Source organism: Lissotriton helveticus, chromosome 5_1 (genome assembly GCF_964261635.1).
Source record: "Lissotriton helveticus chromosome 5_1, aLisHel1.1, whole genome shotgun sequence".
Taxonomy (NCBI): Eukaryota; Metazoa; Chordata; class Amphibia; order Caudata; family Salamandridae; genus Lissotriton; species Lissotriton helveticus.
Window position 1 is genome coordinate 1,158,816,744 of NC_136065.1, and position 22,846 is coordinate 1,158,839,589.

A 22,846-nucleotide genomic window follows, 5' to 3' on the forward strand; every position below is an offset into this window, starting at 1 on the left:
TAAGGTCTTGAAGTGAATGCGGGACTCAACAGGAAGCCAATGCAGCATCTTTCTAGCCGCTGTCGCTGAGGTGCGCCTGGGAAGATCCAGGACGAACCTAGCAGCGGCATTTTGGACCACCTGTAAGCGCTGCAGTAGGCTCCTATTCGTGCCCGCATACAGCGCATTACAGTAGTCCATCCTGGAGCCGATAAGGGCAACAGCAAGCTGTTTCCTTGCCTGTAAGGATAAGTAATGTCTAATCCTCCTCAGGACATGGATAATGCCCCAACAGGTGGAAATGGTTCGGCTGACCTGCTTACCCATATCAAGGGCAGGGTCAATCACAACCCCCAGATTTTTTGCGGCGGAGGTAGGGGTGGGACAGGCTCCTAGTGAGTCTGGCCACCAACAGGATGACCATATGTCCTCTCTCCCTCCGAACACCATCACCTCCGTCTTCTCTCCGTTTAGTTTAAGCGAGTTTAGGATCATCCAATGACCGACTGCCTCCATACAAGATCTAAAATTGGAGGCAGTCGTGACGCTAGCCTGGGAGAGAGAGACAAGGATCTGGGTGTCGTCCCCATAGGAGACTATCTCCATGCCATAAGATCTAATAAGCCTGGCAAGTGAGGTCACATAGATGTTAAATAGGGTCGGACTAAGAGCCGACCCCTGGGGGACCCCACATAGCACAGGAAGGGATGGAGATAGGAACTCCCCCAGCTTCACTCTTTGGACTCGGTGGGTGAGAAAAGACGTGAGAAGGTCCAGGGCTGCACCTCGCAGCCCAATCTCCCTCAGCCGTGATGTTAAAACTGAGGGAGAGAGGGTATCAAAGGCCGCTGTCAGGTCTAAGAGGATCAGGAGGGTGGTCTGGCCCTCATCAACACGAGTGCGGATATTATCCAACACTATGGTGAGGGCTGACTCAGTGTTGTGTTCCCTCCTGAAACCATGTTGAGAGGAATCGACACATTCCGAGCTCTCAACAAAAGCGGCAAGGTGCCCATTGAGATGCGCCTCTAGCATCTTTGCTGGGGCTGGGAGTAATGAAATGGGCCGGAAGTTTTTTAAGACCGACGGATCTAAGGAAGGTTTTTTTAAAAGAGGTTTTACCACCGCACTTTTCCATTGGGTGGGGAAGAATCCGTCTCTCATGGCTCTATTCATAATATCCACCAGAGAAGGCAAGAGAGTTTCCCTGCACTGTTTAAGGATCCTAAGGGGACACACGTCCAGAGGAGAGCCTGATCTAGTTTTATTAAGGAGGTTATCCAGCATCGCCACGGAGAGAGGGGGAAAGGAATCCAAGGTTCCCAGGGGAGATTTCTCAACCAAAGCGGAATCTTCAGCCCCTGAAGCAGGGGGTCCACTCATCAGCGATTTTTGTACCTCCAAGGCCAGGTAGATGTCTGATATTTTTGTCTGGAAAAAAGAGGCGATACTATTACAAAGCTCTTGGGACGCCACTACAGGATCAGGGGTTTGCAGGGTTATAAGTGAATCTACCACCCTGAAAAGCTCTTTAGGAGAAGACAATGAAGTTGTCAACGTCGTAAAGTGCTCCTGTTTGGCTTTTATAATTTCAGCCTTATATTTCCTGAGCAAGATCTTATGAGCTTCCTTATCTTTTTGGTCCCATCCTGTATGCCAGAGGCGCTCCTGTCTCCTTACCTCCCGTCTCAGGAGTCTCAGATGTTCTGAGAACCAAGGGGCTGAAGGCCTTTTCCTGGCACGTCGGCATGGTTGGAGCGGGGCTAATTGATCTAAAGCTTCCGTCATGGTTCTTTCAAACTGCGTAGCAGCTATGGAAACACTTTCTTCCTGAGGTGGGCACAAGTTGGCGCCCACGGTCCATCCGCAAGCAGAAAACAAGTTTCTTCATTTTCTTGATGTAACAATCATATGTACACGCAGCCTTGCTATTAAAGCCTAGATGTGTAACTTTTGTGTATTGCGCCAATGCCTTTGGCTCTTTTAAGTGCTTGGAGGCAGGGGTGATGTCATAGGGGATGGCTGCCATTACTGTGAATGTGTAAGCGAAAGGGGTACTGGAGACACCCCCACTATAGCGATGCCATAAACTCTGGTCACAGAGTAATTAAGAGATTAAAACAAGTTTATTTCAGAACGAGTATGAAGGATTTTGCCATAGCAAGAAAAGTACGTGAAATGCCCCTACATTCAGGATATACATCTTAGTAGAGTTGTGTTTCATTTTCTTTCTGCTGTGATGTTATTCCTTACTTATGTCTGGGATGACTGGAATTATGTGGCCGGGGTAAACCAAGTTATGCAGCAGGGTTGACCAAATTATGTGGCAAGAAGACAAATTACACAGTGTAATGGGGCACATTTGGTGATATTATTACTTCATTGTTTTTACATTTTTGCACGTTAACACGGTCTTGGCAAAGGATAATGGATTAGAGCCAGAGCCACTGAAATTATGCGATTCGGCAACTGCAGCGTTTTATGTGTAATTATGGGATTGACATATTTGCCACTTAATCCATTATCTGCAGCATAGTCTGTAGATTTTTAATTCAAAAAAACATCATAAAAGGATCAAGTGTTATTCAAAATGCAGTGATGTGTTGCTGCACAGTGGACGGCCCTTCGCAAAGGTTTACTCGTCACTAATGAAGTGAAATCTTTTACTACTGTTGACATGTGCAAAAAAATGACAAAATAATAAATTATTACTATTCCACATTACATTGAAAAATGAAGTTAATCACGCAAAATAATTTGTTTCCCCTGTTGAATAATTACTGTGGCCCCGAGTGTAGTGGTGCTGCTCTTTGGGTCCTAAACTGATAAAAGAGAGACAGATGAGGGGAAAAAAGAGAATGTGAAGCAGACAGATGGGAGAGTGAGAGAGGTAATAAGGATGAGGCAAGAGGGAGGATAGTGAGAACAAAAGGAGGAGGGTGATGGGGAGAAAAGCACGGCAAGTCGTGAAGACAGAAGAGAGTGAGAAAGAGTGCGTGCAGGGCGAGGAAGAGAGATGACTGAGGTGGAGAGAGAAGAGTGAGGTGGAAATAGAAGGGTGAAGTGTAGTGAGGGTAAGTTGATGCAGACTGAAATATGCTTGGTCAGGAGAGAGAGAAAGTAGGATAATGGGAAAAGAGAGGAGGCCGAGGGGAGAGCAATATAAAAGTGAAGTGGAGAAAGTTAAGAGACATGGAAACAGGTGGAAGAAGAGAGTGAGGTGGGAGGAAGTAGAAGGTGAAGAGGGCGGGACAGCAAGGTGAAGTGGAGAGAAAGGAGGGTGAAGTCAGGAGAGAAGAGGGTGACAGAGAAAGGAGTGCGAGGTGGAGAGAGCAGAAGAGATCAAACCTATAGGTTTAAAACTCTAGAAATGCAGAGGTAAAACTAGAAGTCAGAACCCGGCAGTAGTTATGGTACGCAGCTCACACCCGTACAAGACCACCCAACATGCACAGACCCAGCTCTCAGACACCTGGGAGTCTCTTGTCAGCCCCACTGATCTATATGGCCTACCCGGTCTTCATGGCCCATCCAGATGCAAAAGGCCGGAGGCGAGCCTGACTAGAACACAGGATCACGGGTGTTGTTCTTGACCATATTAGATCAAAAAGACTCGACGACCGTGTTAAGAGTCTGCTTTAAAATATACAAGAAATCAAGTCAATCCTAAAGGTTAATATAACAAAACCCTACCAAGTATGGGCTGCGGACGAACGTAGTGACACTTCCTTTAAAAACGAAATGGACAGCCTCCAGGCTCACCTTAGAGATATTGTGTTATGCCTTTAGCACATATTGATACACTTTGTTTCACAATTTGGTCATGTATTAGTTGTGTCTCGGACGTTTCACACAGTCGAGTTCCTTTTTCTGACCCTTAGACACTTTTCTGTTATTACAGCCTCCAGGCATCCCATTGGGAAATGTTACTTTCCAAACAGAGTCTTGTGAATGATGGATCAGGAATGGATTCGCATCAACCTTGCAGAGATGCAACCAGTAAACCATTTCTACAGAGAGGAAGGAACACTCCCAAAGACCAACACAAAGGGGAGATTCATGGGTGCAGAGAGAGTCGACTGATTCCTCGTCTCCAATATTCATGAAGGATAATTATTTATAACTCACCAGTAAAAGGCTTTAGCTAATGGAAATAGCTAGCATATGACACCCTCGGACACAAGATTACATGAACTTCATTTCTTTGTTCTATTATCACTCACTATTTTTGTTTGTATTGCAATTGCTTTAGTTGAGCCATCTTTTATCTTTTCGCTTTCATATAAAAATTGTTTACTGCCTCCTCATATTAAATGGTTGTTAAATGTTTTTGTTCAAATATTTTTTCTTTCAAGATGTAGTGTGTTATGAATAGTGTCTTCATTTACTTGGCTTGCTTGCCACCTTGCGGCGTTCGGTAGTACTGCATCATTTTTAGTACATCAATTTGGTAATGATTTGAAGAGGTTAATTTTACACCTTTCAGTCTCAGATCATAAAAACAATCCCTCCCACAAACAGATACAGAGGCTGTTAAGATATGAATATAAATCAACAAACAAATCCATAAGTTTGACATGTGTCCGTGTTCCTAACCAACGTCATTATCTTTTGTTGGAGCGTGCCCAATACTACAGCACTTGGTAAACTGTTCTGCGACTGGATATGTGCAATTCTCACTTACATAGCGCCTTAACACTCCGATGTTCATTAACGCGGTCATACTTTGCTTCCAACATACTTCAATAGCAGAGTATGACAGGAGTCCCATAACAGGGAAGCACAAAGTCCCGGAAGCACCATTGTAGGGGCTACTTATTCTGAGAAGACTCAAGGTTACACTCTAAAACATGATAAAGCATCTAACCAAGTCTTTCAGTGCACGCATTCACTTAGTCTTGAGCCTCACTGCGCTCCATGAGGCGTGAATTTACCCATCCATGCCAAGATCCACCAAACGCTGTAGAAACACTTGGGATTGTGCTGCAAAAAGATAACGCAAAAGAAACTAAACCGGATTACAATGTTATCAGCTAAATAAAACTACCACACCTGAAAGGGTCACAAGCCGAGAAGAGGATCTTTCTTAAGCTGAGATAAAACCCTAACAAAAAGCACAAAATGAAGTACACAGAAGTACTGGGAAAATGTACTTTAATGTAATAGATTTTAAAGTATTCTACTGTGGCCCTTTTATTATCAGAACATTTTTTAAAAGCGGAGTCTACAATTGTTAAGTCGACTGAATAAGACCATAGCTGTTTTAAAATGTGAAGATAGTCCACAACAAGTAAGGTAATATATAAACACCGCACAACAAGTGATCTCGGAACACAAAATGAAACAGGGGAAAAAGATGGATGAGTGCAAATGGGGAGATGTTAACTTGGACGAATGTACAATCATGGACCTACAAGTACCACTTCAAAATAGAAAATCAAAATCGTTACTAGACATCTGAAATATAGTGTATAGGAGATTTCAAGTAAAATAGAGCAGAATTAACTGTGTACAAAACAACCAGCTTTATTGGAAATATTACAATTGAACTTGGTACAGCCGTTATAGGTAGACAAGAGTTTCATTGCCTAGTGTGTTGAAAATGACAGTCTTCAACCCCCCATACAGCGACAAACTACACTGGCGAGAGTGTATTTACCAGTCTAGGACAAGCAAAAGCCCTTTAAATGACTGGAGGCAGCAGTCTGCTTGTCCTGGGTAAGAGTTTGCTTATTTCTCTAAAGCCTGCATTTCACTCACCGTTTCAGTTACTTTCATATCTTGCTGCTGAACCAAGCAAGAATGCTAGTACTGTAGGTAAGGAGATTTGATCTAATGGGCAGTTTGCTAGAATCCGGAGACCTAGGTTCTAATCCCAGCTTTGGCACTTGAACAAATAAATACAAGACTCTTGGAATCTCTAGTCTGAATGGCTATGTAATATAAGCATGTTTAATATAAAGCAAGTGCATACAACTCAACTGTTCCATATGATGTCTAGTGTTGATCCAATTACACCTACCCCCCACTTCCACATGAAACCCTGATTCGGAATCTGTGGTTAGATGGAGTTGGGGGGGGGGCGGACGGACGGACATTCTGTAACAACAAAACGCTCTCTGAACGCTTGCTGCTCTCTGTAGCTAGATCGGTGCTTTATCAAATGCTTAAAATAAAATAAAAACAAGTCAATCTATTGTCGCATTCCACTGGTCCTCTCGGGGGTTTGCAGACGATTAAATTGCATTGCACCACACAGAAATTAGTCTGCTTTAAAAAACAAGGGAATTCAGGAAAGGATGTTTTCTTCACTTGTTGCTACTACCAGAATTAATCAAATGAGTTCAATGGATATTGTCACGGTGACATTGTAATCAGGATTTCCGAACCCAAGCTTCCAGGGTTTGCAAAAGGCTATCTAGCTTTCTGAGCCGATGAACTACTCGCTTGGCTTTTTAAAAACATTTTGAAAACATTTCTTCTCCAGTACCATGTCATGGCCTATTCATGTATTTAAGGAAAAGTAATTAACAAAAAAGGCACTCATATATATGAGGGAAAATAATTATCTTCAACAATAGTGTAATGTGCAAAAAACGCAAAGTATTTTTTGACTTTATTTTTCACAGAGCTAAAGTGCACCAAGAGGACAGGGAGAGCCCATCTTCACCCGCGAGGCGAGTGGGGCCCTCAGATGGGAGTCCTACTCCTTCCCTTACCACTGTTGGCATACGTGATAGAATACCAGCAAAAGAGAACTGAAGTTAATGATCACACTGTGGCAGGTTAGACCACTTCCCACTTAAGAAAACAATGCAGTTGACTGCAACTAAGACAAGCCTGAAACTGAGCTGACCAGCACTAAAAGTAATTAAATTTTTTACCAGTGATAGGGTTGTTGGTACTCCATGGGCCAGGAGTACGGTTATTTTGGTCCCAAAATAACACAGTTGCAATTTGCAACTAGTCTTTTTGCAATCAGTCTGGCATTCTGCAAACCGGCTTATGTACTTATTTGTAAGTTTGCACAGTTTTGAATTGGAATGGGTCGCAGGCTGGCTTACCTCATTAGTTTTCATGACGTAGGTGGCAGACGGCGACTCACTCCAGTTGGACAAAATCACAGGGATGGTGATATGCAAAGGTCAGCACATCTCCTTGTCCGTGAATGATTTTAAAATGAATATCTTTTTTTAGACAGTTGTGCTCTGAACCACTGACCATTCCCGAGAAACATTTACAAAGGTAAAAGGGTGCAAAGAGGATACCTTGCACTTTGCTACTCAGTCGCCATATCAACTTGGAAGTTGGTAACTTTTTATTTACTTGCAACTGGAATTATAGTCACAAACCACTGATACATTGCATACCCATTGATGCATATGAAAAACACTTTTTGCCATCACAATCCCTGCTTACGACCTTAAATATAAAGGCGTGAAGAGCTGGCACTATTTTGATAGCTACTAATTAGACTCCTCCTACATGATAGTAGTTAATCCTCCTTTCAGATGTTTGTCAACACGTTCTTTCCGCCTAGAAAGTGAGTCAGACATAGAAAATTTGTGGGTAGATTTCAAAAACATTTGAGGAGAATTTGTAAACAAAATCTGCAGGAAACTAATAAGTCTACGTTTTCCACAGACCAATCTAGACTGCAGACTATAGATGTCGATACGATTGCAACGCAGCTCATAGGAGAAAATGCTAAAGCAAACACCCTTGAAACTACACCTGCACCTACACATTTTCGAGAAAAAACCCTAATTACTCCAAAGTGCTACAGTAGTTTTCTAAATGAGTTTAAAAAAAAACCAACTCAGACACTTTATTTATGAATAAAAGAGGCCATTAAATTCAGCAGTTAAAAGGGCTCTATTAAGAATTTGGGCATGACCACTATAAAGGGAGTTGTTAAGTAAGTAGGAGGTGGTGGTGGTGGTGGTGGCAATAAGATCCATTTAGCTGGTAGTGAGGTTGTGAAACTGAAGCAAGGAAGGAAGAAAAGAAGTAGACATGGTGCAATCTCTATTTTGAAACAAAACCATCACCTGCAACAAACAAAAGGAGAATGCTGCTTGTGCTGCCAGAGTCAGCAGTGAAGGAAATGGCTTCTTACAAAGGACAGCTACCAGAAGTGGACCAGATATTCATGAAGACTGCCTTGATAAGTACTGAAATGGAAAACCGTATACCTTTAACGTTTTCTTTACCTTTTGGCGTGCCATCTTCAAAGATCCGGTCACCGTACATCCAGTGCCTGGAATAACACAGAGGTTTGTTAGATCACGCGCTTCCAATTTAATTGCAGAACATATTTCTAATAATGTCTAAATGTTCACGCACTTCAACCCTCTAGTAGCGAGAATGAGCTCGCCTTTCTTTAGATCTATTCTGGGCTCCTCTGTGCATGGTGTGGTGAAAAACGTCTTGATGCCTTTGGTCACCGGGCAGCACGCTCCACTGAAATCCTCTGTGGCTCGGTACCGCACCTACAATCAAACACCCAGAGTGAGAAATTGAACATGATCCATGCATCTTCTCTTGATAGGTTAGGCACTGCAGTAAAAAGTCCTAATAATGTAGGTTTCCAAACTGCGTGGGTGAAAAGTCTGATTTGAAATTGAAGGGAAGATAATAAATGATAATGATAATTACGCACTTATATAGCGCACGACTACCCGGAGGCATCTCGGCGCTTGTACGAATACCGCCGAGGAACCCTTCCTGTGAGGAGCCCACTCCTGGGCACCCCCAAGGTGAAGTCAGGCATCCTCCGCGTTGTTGGGGCAGTTGTAGAGATTAAGCAAGCAGAGGTGCAGAGTGGGGCCATGATCAGAATAGGCATCGAGGCGAGAATTATCAGGTCAGAGGAAATTGAGCCCAAGACCCGCCGAGGCAGGAATTGAACCCTGGTCCCGGCCAGACTACTGCATCAGGGTCTGCCGCTCTAACCATTGAGCCACACTTCTCTAGGAGATAGAGGTTCGATAACAAACAAATGCAATTCTTACAATTGGTGTTCAGCCCACAGAAGTGTTCTTGTAACTGAGTAAGGAAGTGGTGCATCTAATGGGAGGTGGAGGTAATGTAGGAGACAAAACATGGACGACTGAAAGGGAGAGTGGAATATTATGAGAGGAAGAAAAAGAGGGTGGGTGGAATAAGATTCAATATTACTTGCACAGTGTGCTAATAAAAACAGCACAGCTCTTGGTTTGCATCATCACACTGCACAACAAAAGCAGCACATTTGTTTTGACTGCACTTAAAGAACACTGTTGAGGATTTTCTGTGTCCACATCGAAATCACCTCTAGGTACTTGTGAGAGTTTTGCTGAGGATATTGTACCCCTTAAATGCCATTTCGGAAGGCAGTGGAGCACTGCAGGCCGACTTCTTCACACTGCCCGCAAAAGTCTTCAAACGCGTGCTTTGCTCATTCTATCACTTGCTCTCTCTTCGGACACTGCCAACGCAGAATAATATTCATGCCACGTGCAATGATTTTGTGCGAAGTAGACAGACTACCAGATGGACCAAAACTTGCAATTCGTCTTGCACAGCCACCCAAACAAATAACAAAATGGTAATACTTTTAAATCACTAGTAAAAGGGGACTTGAAAACATGGACCTAGAAATGAAGGAGCCTGGGGCCTTTCTGCTGACCAACTGAGCCATCCGGATCCCTCCTAGCATTACAGTAGTCAGCCCTGCATCAAACTCTTATCAGCAACTGAGGCTTTGCAAAATAGTAAGAGCAAAAGAAAATCATTGCAACATGGCTTTAGGATTCTATCCTTCTAATTTCACAACTGGATGCAAAGCTATAAAGAAACGTGACTGATCAAAAACCGTAACAACTTGGATGAAAATACACCCAGGCGCACTAGGATTGCAACACAGCACCAGTGGCAGGATCAATGTGACCGATTGGGGAAGTTAGGGTTCCTGATGAAGTAGTGTAAGCTCTTGCTTGTATATGGTGGAAGAGCCAAGCCTCTTTGTTTTGCCGGGACGGAGGTGGAGAGGTTTGTCTGGATGGTGTACTAGCCTACCGGGCACTGGCAAACGCCTGATATCACAACCACTTGGATTAAAGTGCTTTGTGGGTGGTGGACTGAAGGATAATGGACTATTAGTTATGAAGTCATGAGGACAACTGGTTGAGATGGATGAAATCTGGATTTTAATTGGTGAACCTTTGACTGGTAATTGTAATCTCAATGAGAAAGAGTTTTTCACGTTTTATAAATAGAGACAATAACCCTCTGATAATAGCTAGAGTCCACAGATCCTGAATAAAAAGTATCCACTACTGCAGGGAGAGGGGCGCTCTACGCCTTGCGCGGGGAAAACAAGTGTTGCATAGCAAAAGGTTGGTGGAGACTACCTTGCAATCGAACTAACTTGATGTAACTTTTAGCCCTGGTAGGAGGTGCCCAACATTTCAATTAAATTGTGCCTCTCTCAGATTAAAAGCTTGAAAGTAGTGCTTGAACTGTGTTTGTTCCTTTGATGCCTCCTAAATGTCGAGTCTAGCTGATGTTCAGTTTACCCATAATCAATGTTAACTTGCAATGACATTCTGATCACACATCAATCGTACAGCATGATTAAAACTCGCATTGCTTTCTAAGTGTAACTCAAGTATGCACAGCATGAACCTAACTTGACTAGTTTGCTACTTCTTTTGCTACATATTCTAACTAAAAGAAACTATTTAATATACATGGGTGATCCTTTAAGACGCAGCCTGGATGCAAGAAGGGCACAGAATTTTAATGCCTCAAAGGATCTCCTATGTTGCAATGCTGGAGAACTATCAGGAGAACAAACACAAAACAATCAATTTTTCTCGTTTGCCGGGAGGGAGACTGAACTCTCTGTACCAGGCCTTTTTATGCATATTACAATGAATTATCCACTAATGCCAATGACGCTTTCTAATGTATTCAGCTATTTAGATCCTGCTGCGTTACCCACAACAGGAATAACAAAGTTACCCTGACATAGCAAGAAGTTCTTAGAAAAAGAACATGCCAATTAGGTATGCACAGCTGAAGGTACTTGCCATCCCAGAAAGGGACTCCTAGGAAGTCCTAGAAGGACCCCATGCTCAGAGGACCTGGGGCACATAGAATACCAAGAGCCTGAGGCTGTGAACTATGGCCAACAATAAAATGAGAGAAGCAGGTTTCTCAGACCCAATACTTAACCATAAGGATGTGTTTGCAACCCTAACAGCACAGTGGAGAACCCACTGGTTATAGGTTCTAGGCTCCTAGCACTGAGGATGACGTCTTCAAACTAGTATCAAAGTGGTTAGTCAACTGCATGATCATGCCCAACAGGGAGTTTCTCTCCCGCAGGTCAGGTTTTTGGTCATGAAATCTAATGTAGTCTGTCTGACCTGTTCCTACTGTACACACAGGTAAGACCCTTTGTAGGACACCTTAGTGTAAATAAACTACATACAAGGTAGGAGGCAAGCGATGCTCACTCAATGTGTAGAAGCCAACAATTTAAGGCAGCATGAGCGAAGCAGATGGCAGAGAGAGACATGAATATTTGAGGTAAACAAAACCTAAGAGTTTCTTGAGAAGGAGAAACATGACAATACTAAGAAGGTTTAAGCTTTGTCTATCGGCAGAAAAACTATAAATACTACTGTCCAAGAGGAGGAAGGGGGGTTGTGGGCGTCGGTCTGGGGGCCTAGTGCAGGATTGAGAGCTCATGTTGGTCGCATTTCCATCCAGATTCAAAATTATTAAAGCTACCAAATAGGCATACAAATATAACTTTTTGCTAGCATTGGGAAGGACCATGTTAACACGCAATGAAGGGGGGGGGGGGCTTTCAGGCAGGTTCTCAAACATATACAAGGACAAGAGGGAAGATTTTTCCATTTGATCACCATTAGAATGTAGGTATATAAACCACTGCCACAGTCGCGGTGGAGCTGGCATGATAATCCATCCTACAGATGGCTGAAGAACACGTAGAGGGCTTTCGGGTGAACTGAGTTGTACCATGGACAGAGCTGCGGTGGGCTTACAGCTTTGCTAAGGTTGAATGATGGGAGCACACAAAGGGAGGTTTGCTCCCCCCACACTTTTCAAGCGATAGTGGGGTCTTAACTATTCTGTTAGGACTCATGATCCCGATCCTGACACCCAGTCCCCTGAACACCAGACCCTGCTGACTTTTCAGGTGTAGGAGCCCTTGCCCGCATCCAGACTTTCTCCATTCGAGGCTGGAAGTGGCTGCACAAGGAAAGCAACTGTTGTAGGAGGACATAGCCTGCTGCTGCTGGGGTCCTGGCAAGGCAAGTTATCAACCTTCTTTTTTGCACATTTCATGTCAGGCACATTTTCAACATTTTATTTTGGGCGATGGTCATATTAAGAGAGAGTGAAGAGGGTAAAAGGGGCCAGGAGGAGCAAGGAGCAATGGGAAGGGCATTTATGAAGCTGACAAAAAGCAAAGGAACCAAAGAACCTTTGTTTGCAAATCTAAATCTAAACCTAGTGACCTCCCCCCACCCTTCTAGAACCGAACATGTTCGTAAAAACACGGATATTGGAGCAGCCCCTTCTTTCTTGTGGGTATCAAAGGTGAAACTTAGAGCAAGCACGAGTGAGTGGAGAGGGTGGAGATTGAAATGCAGTGAAGGTAGAGTCTATGTATCCATTTTCTCATGTTCTTAACATCCCAGCTAACCTGGTCAATATTACTAAAATCCATCTTCCATTACTCACTAACAAAGTCCCACATCACAACAACCCCAAAAAGCAAATCTAGCACTGGGACAAGAAGTAGGGAAAGTAATAAGAGGAGAAGACAAAGAAAGTTTAGCAACATGTTCCCTATGGTCCACAGAAAGCAGAAAACAGAAATATAAAAAGAAAGGAAGGAACAGCGTCTGCCACACTGCTGTAAGAGTGGCTTGCAATATAGCAGCAGCCACGAGGGAGAGGGAGAAAAATAACCCACTCGAGGCAGTGAAGCCAAGGAAGTTTGCAACGTAGAGAGAAAAGCAAAGCTAGGGGCAGGAAGGAGTAAAGTAGAGGCTCGATTTACAAGGGCAGTTCCAGACTGCTTAGCTGCAACCTTCCAAACAAGCGAAAAAAAAGATTTAATCACTCGTGGACTAGAGCCGAAGACAAACCATGGATCAAAGACCCTCAAAAAACTTGGGGAACTAATCCACCCTTACCCACTAAACTCCATTAATGCTATCGGACTAACCATTTCGATGCCATTTTGAAGGCTTCTTTCGCAGTTCTAGGAGCTTATAGCCTATAACCAGTGGATTATGCACTGTGCTATTATGGTTGCAAGCACATCCTTATGGTTAAGCATTGGTTTCAAAATCTCCTTCCGGTCAACAAGTTACTAAACCCAAAAGCAATCGCCTTCTGGCCAAGCTCCTATCCATGCACAGTTGATGACAAAATGTTATTCTGAAGATCCAAATAGCACAAATAAAATTCATGAAATTAAATGTGCTGACAAGCAATGTGCAGATCTTGATCAACCCCAACATGGTAAAGTCCAATGGACATGAACTCTGGGAAGTACTCCATGATGAAACTTTGGCCTGGGTGACAGACAAAATCAGGCCAGAAGTAGCAGATGGCGTGAATTTAAGAGCTTCAAGAGAATCCTTTCAGCAAATGAGGGCAAGAAAAGCCACTGTATTGAGAAAATTGAAACAGAAAATTTGATGTATTCTGAAGAATATTAATCTCAACAAAGTACGGTAAGAAAAGCCCTTCTATCGAAACATTTGGAACTGAAGGATGTACGATTTCCCCAGCCAGAGTCCTTCTACTCACCTGTGAATGTGGTATTGGAATTTAAATGCATTTAGTTACACCCATTGGAATTTACATGCATTTAATTACACCCATTTTCCCTTCCGCTTCATTATCTAAACATTGTAGGTGTTTATCTTTTCGTTGATAATTCATCTATTTTGTTGTAACATGCATAAATTGTAATGCGCCTAACTAAATACACGCTGGGTGGCAGCAGTTTAATTAATAAAGACATATACAACGTGTAGTTTTTCTGTACTTTTTTCACCCCCACACGATAAAGTATTATAAATGGGTGTTAAAAAAAATCCTTGTGTTGCGCCTTTCCCTTTACTATACACACTTCACGATGGAGTGTCAGACGTGTGCAAGTTTGGGAAATGGTGATGTGCTAAGAAGTGAGTCAAACATTTAAATGTTTGCTTTAATTTGTTCCTATGTATTTCTTGTGTCACACAGCATACACATTAATTTTAGGTCACTCTAAGAATACCCGAATAACTTGTTACATTAATTATGGTCTAAAAAAATAATCAGACTTGAAACAAAAACCTTTGTACCTCGCCAGTACAAACTACAAATCCCAGGATGCCCGACAATCCAGATATCAATAGCAGTGTAGCAATACTAGCTCTAGTTTAGCCAAGTGAACCATGGGCTTTTAGTGCTGCCTCAACTCTTCATAGATCAGCTTGTCTGCTTACTCGAATTTGAGACATGGTGGCCTTTCTGGAAGATCAGGAACATACCTCATGGCTCATTTCATCTAGTGGTTTGAGCTGTTTTAAAGAGACTCAGGCTAGCTCCCTTTTGGCAGACATTTCGGATTTCATCAGGGAATCCTGCACAGCTGGACGGACAAAGGCATATAACCAAGTGTGGCCCGATGGGTTGGCTGTTGCCGTGGATAGGTTTGACTTGTCACACATTTCCCTTTTTGTTTCAACAGAGTGAATCCTGTAGGACAATTAACTCTTTTTGACCTGCTACAATGGCTGGCCATTACCCAGCTGCTGATATGCTTCTGGGTCAACGTCATGCAGTTTTGCAACTAAACACCAATTCCTGGAGCCACACCGCAGAACTCATTAATGCAGTCCTTCATTGTGGCTGAGAGAAGTCCTCTTTATCTCTTATTGGGTAAGTTGGCTTTTCTGATGGCATTATCAGTCAGTTGCAGGTTATCACCTTGGATATTGTATGTAACCCTGTTTGGTAAAAACAAATTATACGGCTTGCCAAAAAACACAACTTCTTCTCTGTATGTTTTCGTATTGTCAACAGATCTGTTGTAGGCAGTAAAAACAAGGACACTGTATTTAGGTAGGAAGACTTCTTTCCATTATTTGTTTATAAGCGCTGTAAGGTCATGTTGTCCAATTTAAGCATCCTCAGTGGAATGGTGGATTACCCACCTGCTGAGCTTGGCTGACATGAACAACTACAAATTCAGTGTTCAAGATGCACCACCAGCATCACAGTGATTGATCAGGGTTGAGGTGATAGAGGTATGGACACATTTGGCACTCTATCATTTGCAGATGCCATCACAGCTAAGTGCAGACATTCCTCTCTATTCTCATGTGAGGTCAAGAAATATTTTCTGCCAAATTATGAAAATCTCAGTTGAGCTACATCAAATGGAGATGTTCACTGGTAAAGCTGTAATTTCATTTCTGATTCAGAAATACATTTTAATGCCACTTCTGCTTTTGGAACTTCAGGTGCGTAGTTTCTTTACCAAAACTGGCATCCCCTCCCTTGGACTTGTAATGGTCTCTTAGTGCAGAGATTTTCCCCAGAGGGAATTTGTCAACTGTCAGGTACTTGTAAGCAGCGAGTTTCTGTAGAAAAAGGCTCAAAAGATTGTTGCTTTCATGGCCTTAGGAGCAAGATTTGAAACAAAAGAGGATGGCCTCTAAGCTGGGCACTTTTATCACGTAGCGATTGTCAGGTTTAGCAAAGCATCATGTGAGTTATAGTCTGCACTGATGAGAATCATGTATTGCTTTACGGCTTCTGGTGGCTTTGTCTCTTATAGTGACTACTAGTATTCCTGTTTACTTCCTTTTCTTGAAGTAACTCTTGGAAAAACCCTATTAATCTCGCAAAACGTTCTAGTGGGTAGTGGCCGTCCACAGAGAATTATTGATGCTTAAGGCAAATCACATAACAAAACAGATCTAGTGCTAACCCATACTAACTGATTTGTGAGAAACGTTTGCCAAGAATTTACGAAAAAGGCAGTACTATTTTTAAGTCAGTCACTTACAACGTAGTACTTACACTTCTCACACGTTTATCTGCTTTCTGTTTCAGTTGTTCCACCTGTTTAAAATAAAAAACAAAAAACCTGCATGTTAGACAAATCAGTCTACCACTTGCAAACTAAACATATTAGGAAATATATGTGGGCTATTACTAAGACAAACAGTAGTGGAAATGCGGTACAAAGCTTAATTCCAGCTTACCTCCTTGATTACACTGTGTAATTCCCCTGAGGCCTCCTCTTTCTCAGTTCACAACATTGGAAATAGACGCCATGTATTCAACACTGTACAAAAAGTTGCATTCAGTGGCCCATTATTAACTCATTGGTGCATAACGTGATAATGACGGATCAGTTATTTCCCAGGCATACAGGACAGAACGAAATTTCAATTTAGCAGCATTATTATTAATTTACTGCTGTCCTCATTGTAAGCAGCATGTCAAATAGCTATGTGGCGAGTTGCAATTTCAAATTACGACTTGTAATTTACTGTTGCGCTCATTGATATAGGACACTTTTTACAACTCTTAACTGGCTTTTCCTAAAAATTACAAGCACATTTGTCCCGGCTAAAGACGAGCACTTTTATCCACGTGCTTTGGTTTAGTGATCTGAAACATGCTGCTTATTGATCACAGAATTCCAAACAAAGAATGTTCCATTCAGTGAATGATCTCAGATCCCCAAGTTTGTTCAACATTATCCAAGCCTTTTGATCTAAACACCATACAAAGGGTCTGTTGAGACTTGTAGCATCTTACATTTTGAGTCTTGGTCAGCAGTACGCTAGAATAAGGACTTTGCAGTTGACTTACTCGTTTTGGTAAAAATGTGTAAAAATATTTACTGTACTAGACAACACAAGAGCCAAAACATTTGTCATTGACAATCATGCTTTAAAAAGTATTATTTATGAGGCACTATGATAACAGGAAATGCTATTCACTAGTACATATTTGCATTTTTATAAGTCTGTTACAGAAAGAAGCATTTTTACAAATAATTAAAAGGCTAAAAGTGAATTACCTTTAGTCTTGGATAATCAAACAATAATCCAAAAATTAACAAAAGCAGCATTGCACTTCACAGCTCTCATAGATCACCAGGAGAACCCAGCCTAGCCATTCCCTGTCTTACCTAATGCTTCAAAGTCCTGCACTATGTCTCTAAGGAGGCTCTGGCATTTATGTTTTTTATTCTTTGCAAACATTTCCTAACGTTACCATTATTCCTAGGTATCTAGTCTTACATCAAAACCAACACGAACATCTCAATGAGTAGTCTCTTGGAGAAAGGCTATGGCTTGCAAGTTCACGTTGCACACTGTATAAGACGTGTGAAGGAGGGGGAACAGGGTCCAAGTGCAAGGTCTAAGTGAGTTGTAATTGCCAATGCAATATATTTTCCTTAACTTGTTCTGCTTCTCAACAGGCTAAGAAACGGACACAATGACCATAAGATTGATAAGCATGGTGGGTGAAAAGGAAATGCTAGATCAGGCTTCAAGTAAGCAGGCTGCCGAGAATTTCCAAGCCAAAAACCTGCATCATTACAGAAAGTTAGCAGTTGGTAATGCCTACAGAGAGAATGGAAACTAGAATCGGTAGCTGCCTGACAAAGTTCTACAACAGAAACATGTCGCTAAGTTGCAGTAAGAGGTTCTCCTGAAATGAGCCTGAAGTATCATGAGAGGATGAATCCTTTACAAGATGTAGGCCTACGTTCTACCTGGAAATAATGGCTTTCGAAGGATTGCTGCGCTGAGCAGCAAAACCACCATAATTAACAAAAAGGTTTAGAAGGCTTTCGTAAATAGTTGTTTTTTTAGATCCCTGAAAATATCCAGATTCAGATGTGTGTCTTCCGTTGAAGAAACATGAAGTTCATGCTGAACGATCAATAGCTATTAACTGATTTAGGTGAAATGATCCAGTTGATGGAAATCTTGACTTTTTGGAGAATTGGGGAATCAGGAGATGCCCTTCGCCTCATCTCTTTGATTGGCGGATAAACAGAAACTGCGATAGTAGGTAAGTCAGTGACAGATGGAAAGTGGTCGGGCTAAGCAAGGAGAGGACCCTTTGCAAACTTTGTTATGTGATCGTACATTTTGGAGAAGGTTTTTCTGGTGTAGGCATTCCTAACCAGTTGGGAAGGCAGGAAAGAGAAGGACAGAATAATCATTTATGAGCACCACGATAACTGAATATTTATGAATCCATTTCTGAAACCGAAAGCTGGGAGAATGTTTCCTACATACTTACTGTTAAGCTGTATCGTTGGCAGCCCTCTCGTAAAGGCCAGTCAATGCCATCACCCTCAGGATTGCCTGACCATGTGAACACTTGCTTGAAGTTATTCCATTTACCACCCAGGTCATAAGGGAAAATAAAAGTTTCTCCTGTCTGATAATACTGAATTCTATCTTTAGCCTGTAGAGAAGATACAAACATAATAATTACTGGTAAAGATAATGAACATCAGTGACAGATCTTTTTCTCAAACTATAGAGGGAAAGATAGAAAACATCTAAATAGCAAGCTCATGCCAAATACAAATTAACACCATCTCCTCTGGACACCATTACGAAGCCTAGATCCTAATGGTATGTCATTGCATATATACAAGGGGGATGCTTCATTACTGGACGACTCCCGGGGGGACTGAACATCCACTTGTGTAGGGCAACTGGTGGTCAATATCCTTATATTGGGTCACTAGAGTGTGATGTTGCTTGCCTGACGTCACTACACACCACCAGTCCTCTCTAGACCAAGTCTTAGCCCCTGACAGTGTAGGTACTGGAGGTGATGACCTGGAATGCACCGGTTCACTTCAGTCATATCATAAGGGACAACTACAGAACATATGTGTTCACATGTAGCACACTCCTGGCTATGAAAGCAGCAAGAATAGGGAAAGGAATGTTGTTAATGCTTTTTAGTCCTTAAACAAAGCAAACGCTGAGGTCTGGCTACAACGGTAGGCTTGCAAGGGCAATTGTGAAATGCTATGCATGTCATAATAAAGTATCTATCCCAATATGAACATCCACGTCAGAAAACCTATTACTTTAAGCTGCAGTAATAAGAGCGAAGTATGAGGAGCAATGAAGAGATTTGTTCATTGTTGAAAAAAAATCTGAATTAGGGCGAGCCCTCCACCTCCAGCCTAAAATGTATTTAGCTTCCATTCAATTTCCTGCCAGTGTTTACTACCTATAACGTACACAAATGAAACTTCACTTACTAACATAAATGTAGGACTATAATAACAGTTATTACACAGTGCCTTAATCACTGGGCACGCCAGCAGCCACTCAGAAGCTAGTGGGGGTGTAATGCCTCAATAATTATCAATCCCATCATCCATCAGTAAGTAGGGGACTATCAGACAATGCCAGGGTTTTTATTATAATTAAGGGATACACGCGTCTGCTGAACAGATCTCAAACGGTGCATATCATGTCTACATCTCAAGAGCCATAAACTGAGCCACCTACATTTTATGCTTGGTTCGATTCATTTTCAGACATTTACTAAAGCAGCAGTTTAGCGCAGCAGTACACACTGCGATTCAAAGTGCAATTAATAAAAGCCCTATTCATCTGACGCCCTCTCTCCAATACACCGACTGGGTAATTGAGGTTGTCAAAACAGTCCTCATCATGGCACTGCGCGTTCAGCATTTGAGCGGCACACATTAAAGCAATAATACGTCTGATGCGGTATGAAAGACATATTTTCACATTAAGATCACTCAAGACCACATTTATCTGAACAATGACTCCAATCTTCATCACAGTGACAAGTACTATAGGGCCATTTGGTATGACCAGGACTGGTATCCCAAATCCACTACAGGTGTCTGGAGGCCACTGGCCCAGCATCTGCACCATGTATTAAATAACGTGTTGGGTATCTTATACAGGATGGGCCATGTTTGAAAACACTCCATGACAATCTACATGCCGTAGAGAAAGAACACTTTACTCCTGCCTGCATTTTCCATATACCCTACAACTAGTAAGAGTTTTCAATAGAGGTCTACCAATTCCAAACTTGTGCTGAAATCCAAAGAGGCCTGAAATAAAGTGTTCAGCGGTGGGTTCTGGACAGATAAGCAACACTTTATGTACGCAAGTTATACAGGAGAACACGCTGTTACTCGTCAAAGTAGCATACAAATACAGCATTCGGTCTACATTACCACATTTGAAGTAACTCGAATCTAAATAAAAGGACACCATGATTCTGGACTCTAAATTAAAGCAAAGAAAGTTTCATTTATTTATCAGTATCTTTATTACTCATTGGATGTGGCTCAGCTGTGACCTTCGAGGACTCTAGGGTTCCAACAGGAGTGACAAAGGAAAAAAGAATCGGGGAATCAAGTCGTTACTCTGACTTTTATAGCTTTCCACATCATAATTAGGAATCAGGCAGTCCTGGATCGCAATCACAGGTCACAAGTTTAAGATGCTCATGGCCCACACATGCTATCGAAACAGTAGAGCTCATATATTCAAACACATTTGATGTACTGTGTCTCACCGAGACATGGCTAAAAAAAGAAAAATGGTATACTTAGGATCTCGTTTCTAATATTTCTGATGAATAAGATATCCAGAAAGGGAGCAACCATTATCTACAGGAATTCTTTCACCCTGCTTAACAAAACTTAACACTGGCACGCTCAGAGATACTACAAACAACCTCACACACTGAGCTAATGTTGATCTATTGTCCTTCTAACACAGTTTTTTTTAACCAAACTCATTCAACTAGTATCCGCTTTCACTGACGGCAATACATTAAACAATTGCTCTCTGAACTTAATGTGCACTTGGACAACAAGACAGCCGTCGGTTCCACTGAACTCATTAGCCATTCAGAGACTGTGGTCTGACCCAGGTGATTAAAGTCTACACTCAAACTGCTGGCACATTCTTGATGTGCTGAGGAAACACTGTGCCTTTAATTTCTACGTATCACGTGTCTTGTATGGACAGACCACTCCATCATTACTCATATAACCCACCGCACAGCAAGCCAAACTATTGGGCGAGCTGGAGCTAGCAGTGTAAGTGGTGCTCCTGCATCGCCAAGACCAGAGGGTCCATTGCCATTAAAATAAAGGGGTGGGGGGGGGAATTAGTGGGTACCCATGTCGAGTACCACGCAGAATCGGGACCGCATCTGATATAGTGCCATTCACTCGAACGTGAGCTGTTGGATTGGAATTTATGAACATAATTAATTCTATGAATTGGGGGAATTCCCAGTGTGTCTAGCACAGCCCAAAGAAAAGGCCACACAAGGAAGTCGAAGGCCTTCTCCGCGTTGAGCAGGGCCACTGCCGCAGGGACGGCAGGGGAGATTTTACTGAGTACGACAAAAACAGTGCAGAGGTTCAAGGAGGTGGATCAAACCCAGATTGTGACAAAGAGATGCGTTGCTCCATTAGCAGAGCCAGTCTGCTTGCTCTCACCTTAGCCAATACTGTATTCATTAAGTTTAACAGCAATAATGGGCGATAAGACACACAGTTACCAGGATCTTTACCTGGCTTTAGCAGCAAGTGGGGACTGTTTCTCGTGGCGTGGGGGGTAAAGTGCCGACTTGTATGCCCTCGTTGTATAATGCCAAACATCTCGGTGCACGTTGTTGCTTATACGTTTTATAAAAGGCGCCTGTTAGTCCATCAAGACCAGGCACTTTGGAATCGTCTAGTGTGTTGATAGCTTGGATCACCTCCTCTAGAGTGAGTGGTTCAATGAGGAATCGTCACTGACCGTCCTCAAACCACACCATGGCAACATCTGCCAGGTATGTTGAGAGTGCCTCGGGGTCAAGAGATACCTGAGAGGAGTACAATTTCTGGTAATAAGTACAGTGCGTGGCCATGATACATTCTGTGCCCGTAATGGACTCTCCATTCTCCGCTCGGAGTTCCGCAACATAGTTGACCAATATGTTGGGGCGTAGAATGCGAGTAAAGGTGCTTCCAGGTTGCTTGCCCTTGCCATAGCGACAAGCTGGGTGTGTTTGCTCATGTATGTAGTTTCTGTTCTGCCAACTCACGAAATTCGGCCAGCAATTCCCCCCTTCGAGTCTAGGTGTTCGATCAGTCTCCTCGCTATGCTCCAGCTCCTGCAGTTTCGTTTTAGTCCAGCTTAATTGCGTGCGGATAGCTCTGAGAATATCCACCTGCTTGGCAATGCACACCCCTCTGATGAAGACCTTAAAGGCCTCCCACAGAATCACCTGTGAAGGCACAGTTCTGGCATTGTTCTCAAAATATTCGAGAACGGACCTATGAAGTTCACTACGGAATACTTGGTCCCGAAGTGAATCACTGTTAAAACGCCAGCTGACCTCGAGGCCACATCCATATGGAATCCAAAGCTTTAATAAGGTTGGATTATGATCTGAAAGTGTTTTTGGAAGCACAGTGACCTCGGATATCCACAAGTGGGCAGTAGCCGACAATAGCCAATAATCTAATCAGGTCCAGACAGAATGGGTGCCGAATAGAAGGTGCATCCCGATTGCGTAGGGTGATGGATACGGCAGGCAGCATATAAGCGTCAATGATGTGGCAGAGTGCCTCCCGGGCCTTTGGTTTGTCAGATGGGTGTGTGCTAGTGGAGTCGGTGTGCACACTGGGTGGTAAATTAAGATCCCCACTAATAATAAAATGGTTCACCTCAAAACTGTCCAGTCGGGAATGGAAGTTTAAAAAAAAGTGAGGGTCATCAGTGTTGGGGGC

At 42.6% G+C, this 22,846-nt stretch overlaps 1 protein-coding gene across 2 annotated transcripts in view; it reads right to left on the minus strand.

Annotated features, from left to right (window-relative positions):
* Positions 1-22,846, minus strand: part of ZDHHC6 (zDHHC palmitoyltransferase 6) — a 99,758-nt gene that overhangs the window by 19,667 nt on the left and 57,245 nt on the right. Inside the window, exons 7-10 of one of the 2 annotated variants that reach the window (XM_078643782.1) lie at positions 18,340-18,507; positions 16,090-16,131; positions 8,326-8,471; positions 8,193-8,239 (exon numbers count right to left, since the gene is read on the minus strand). In XM_078643782.1, coding sequence (XP_078499908.1) covers positions 8,193-8,239; positions 8,326-8,471; positions 16,090-16,131; positions 18,340-18,507 — 403 coding nt within the window. Of the gene's footprint in view, positions 1-8,174; positions 8,240-8,325; positions 8,472-16,089; positions 16,132-18,339; positions 18,508-22,846 lie in introns of both variants that reach the window. The other variant, XM_078643781.1, reaches the window with a different exon arrangement.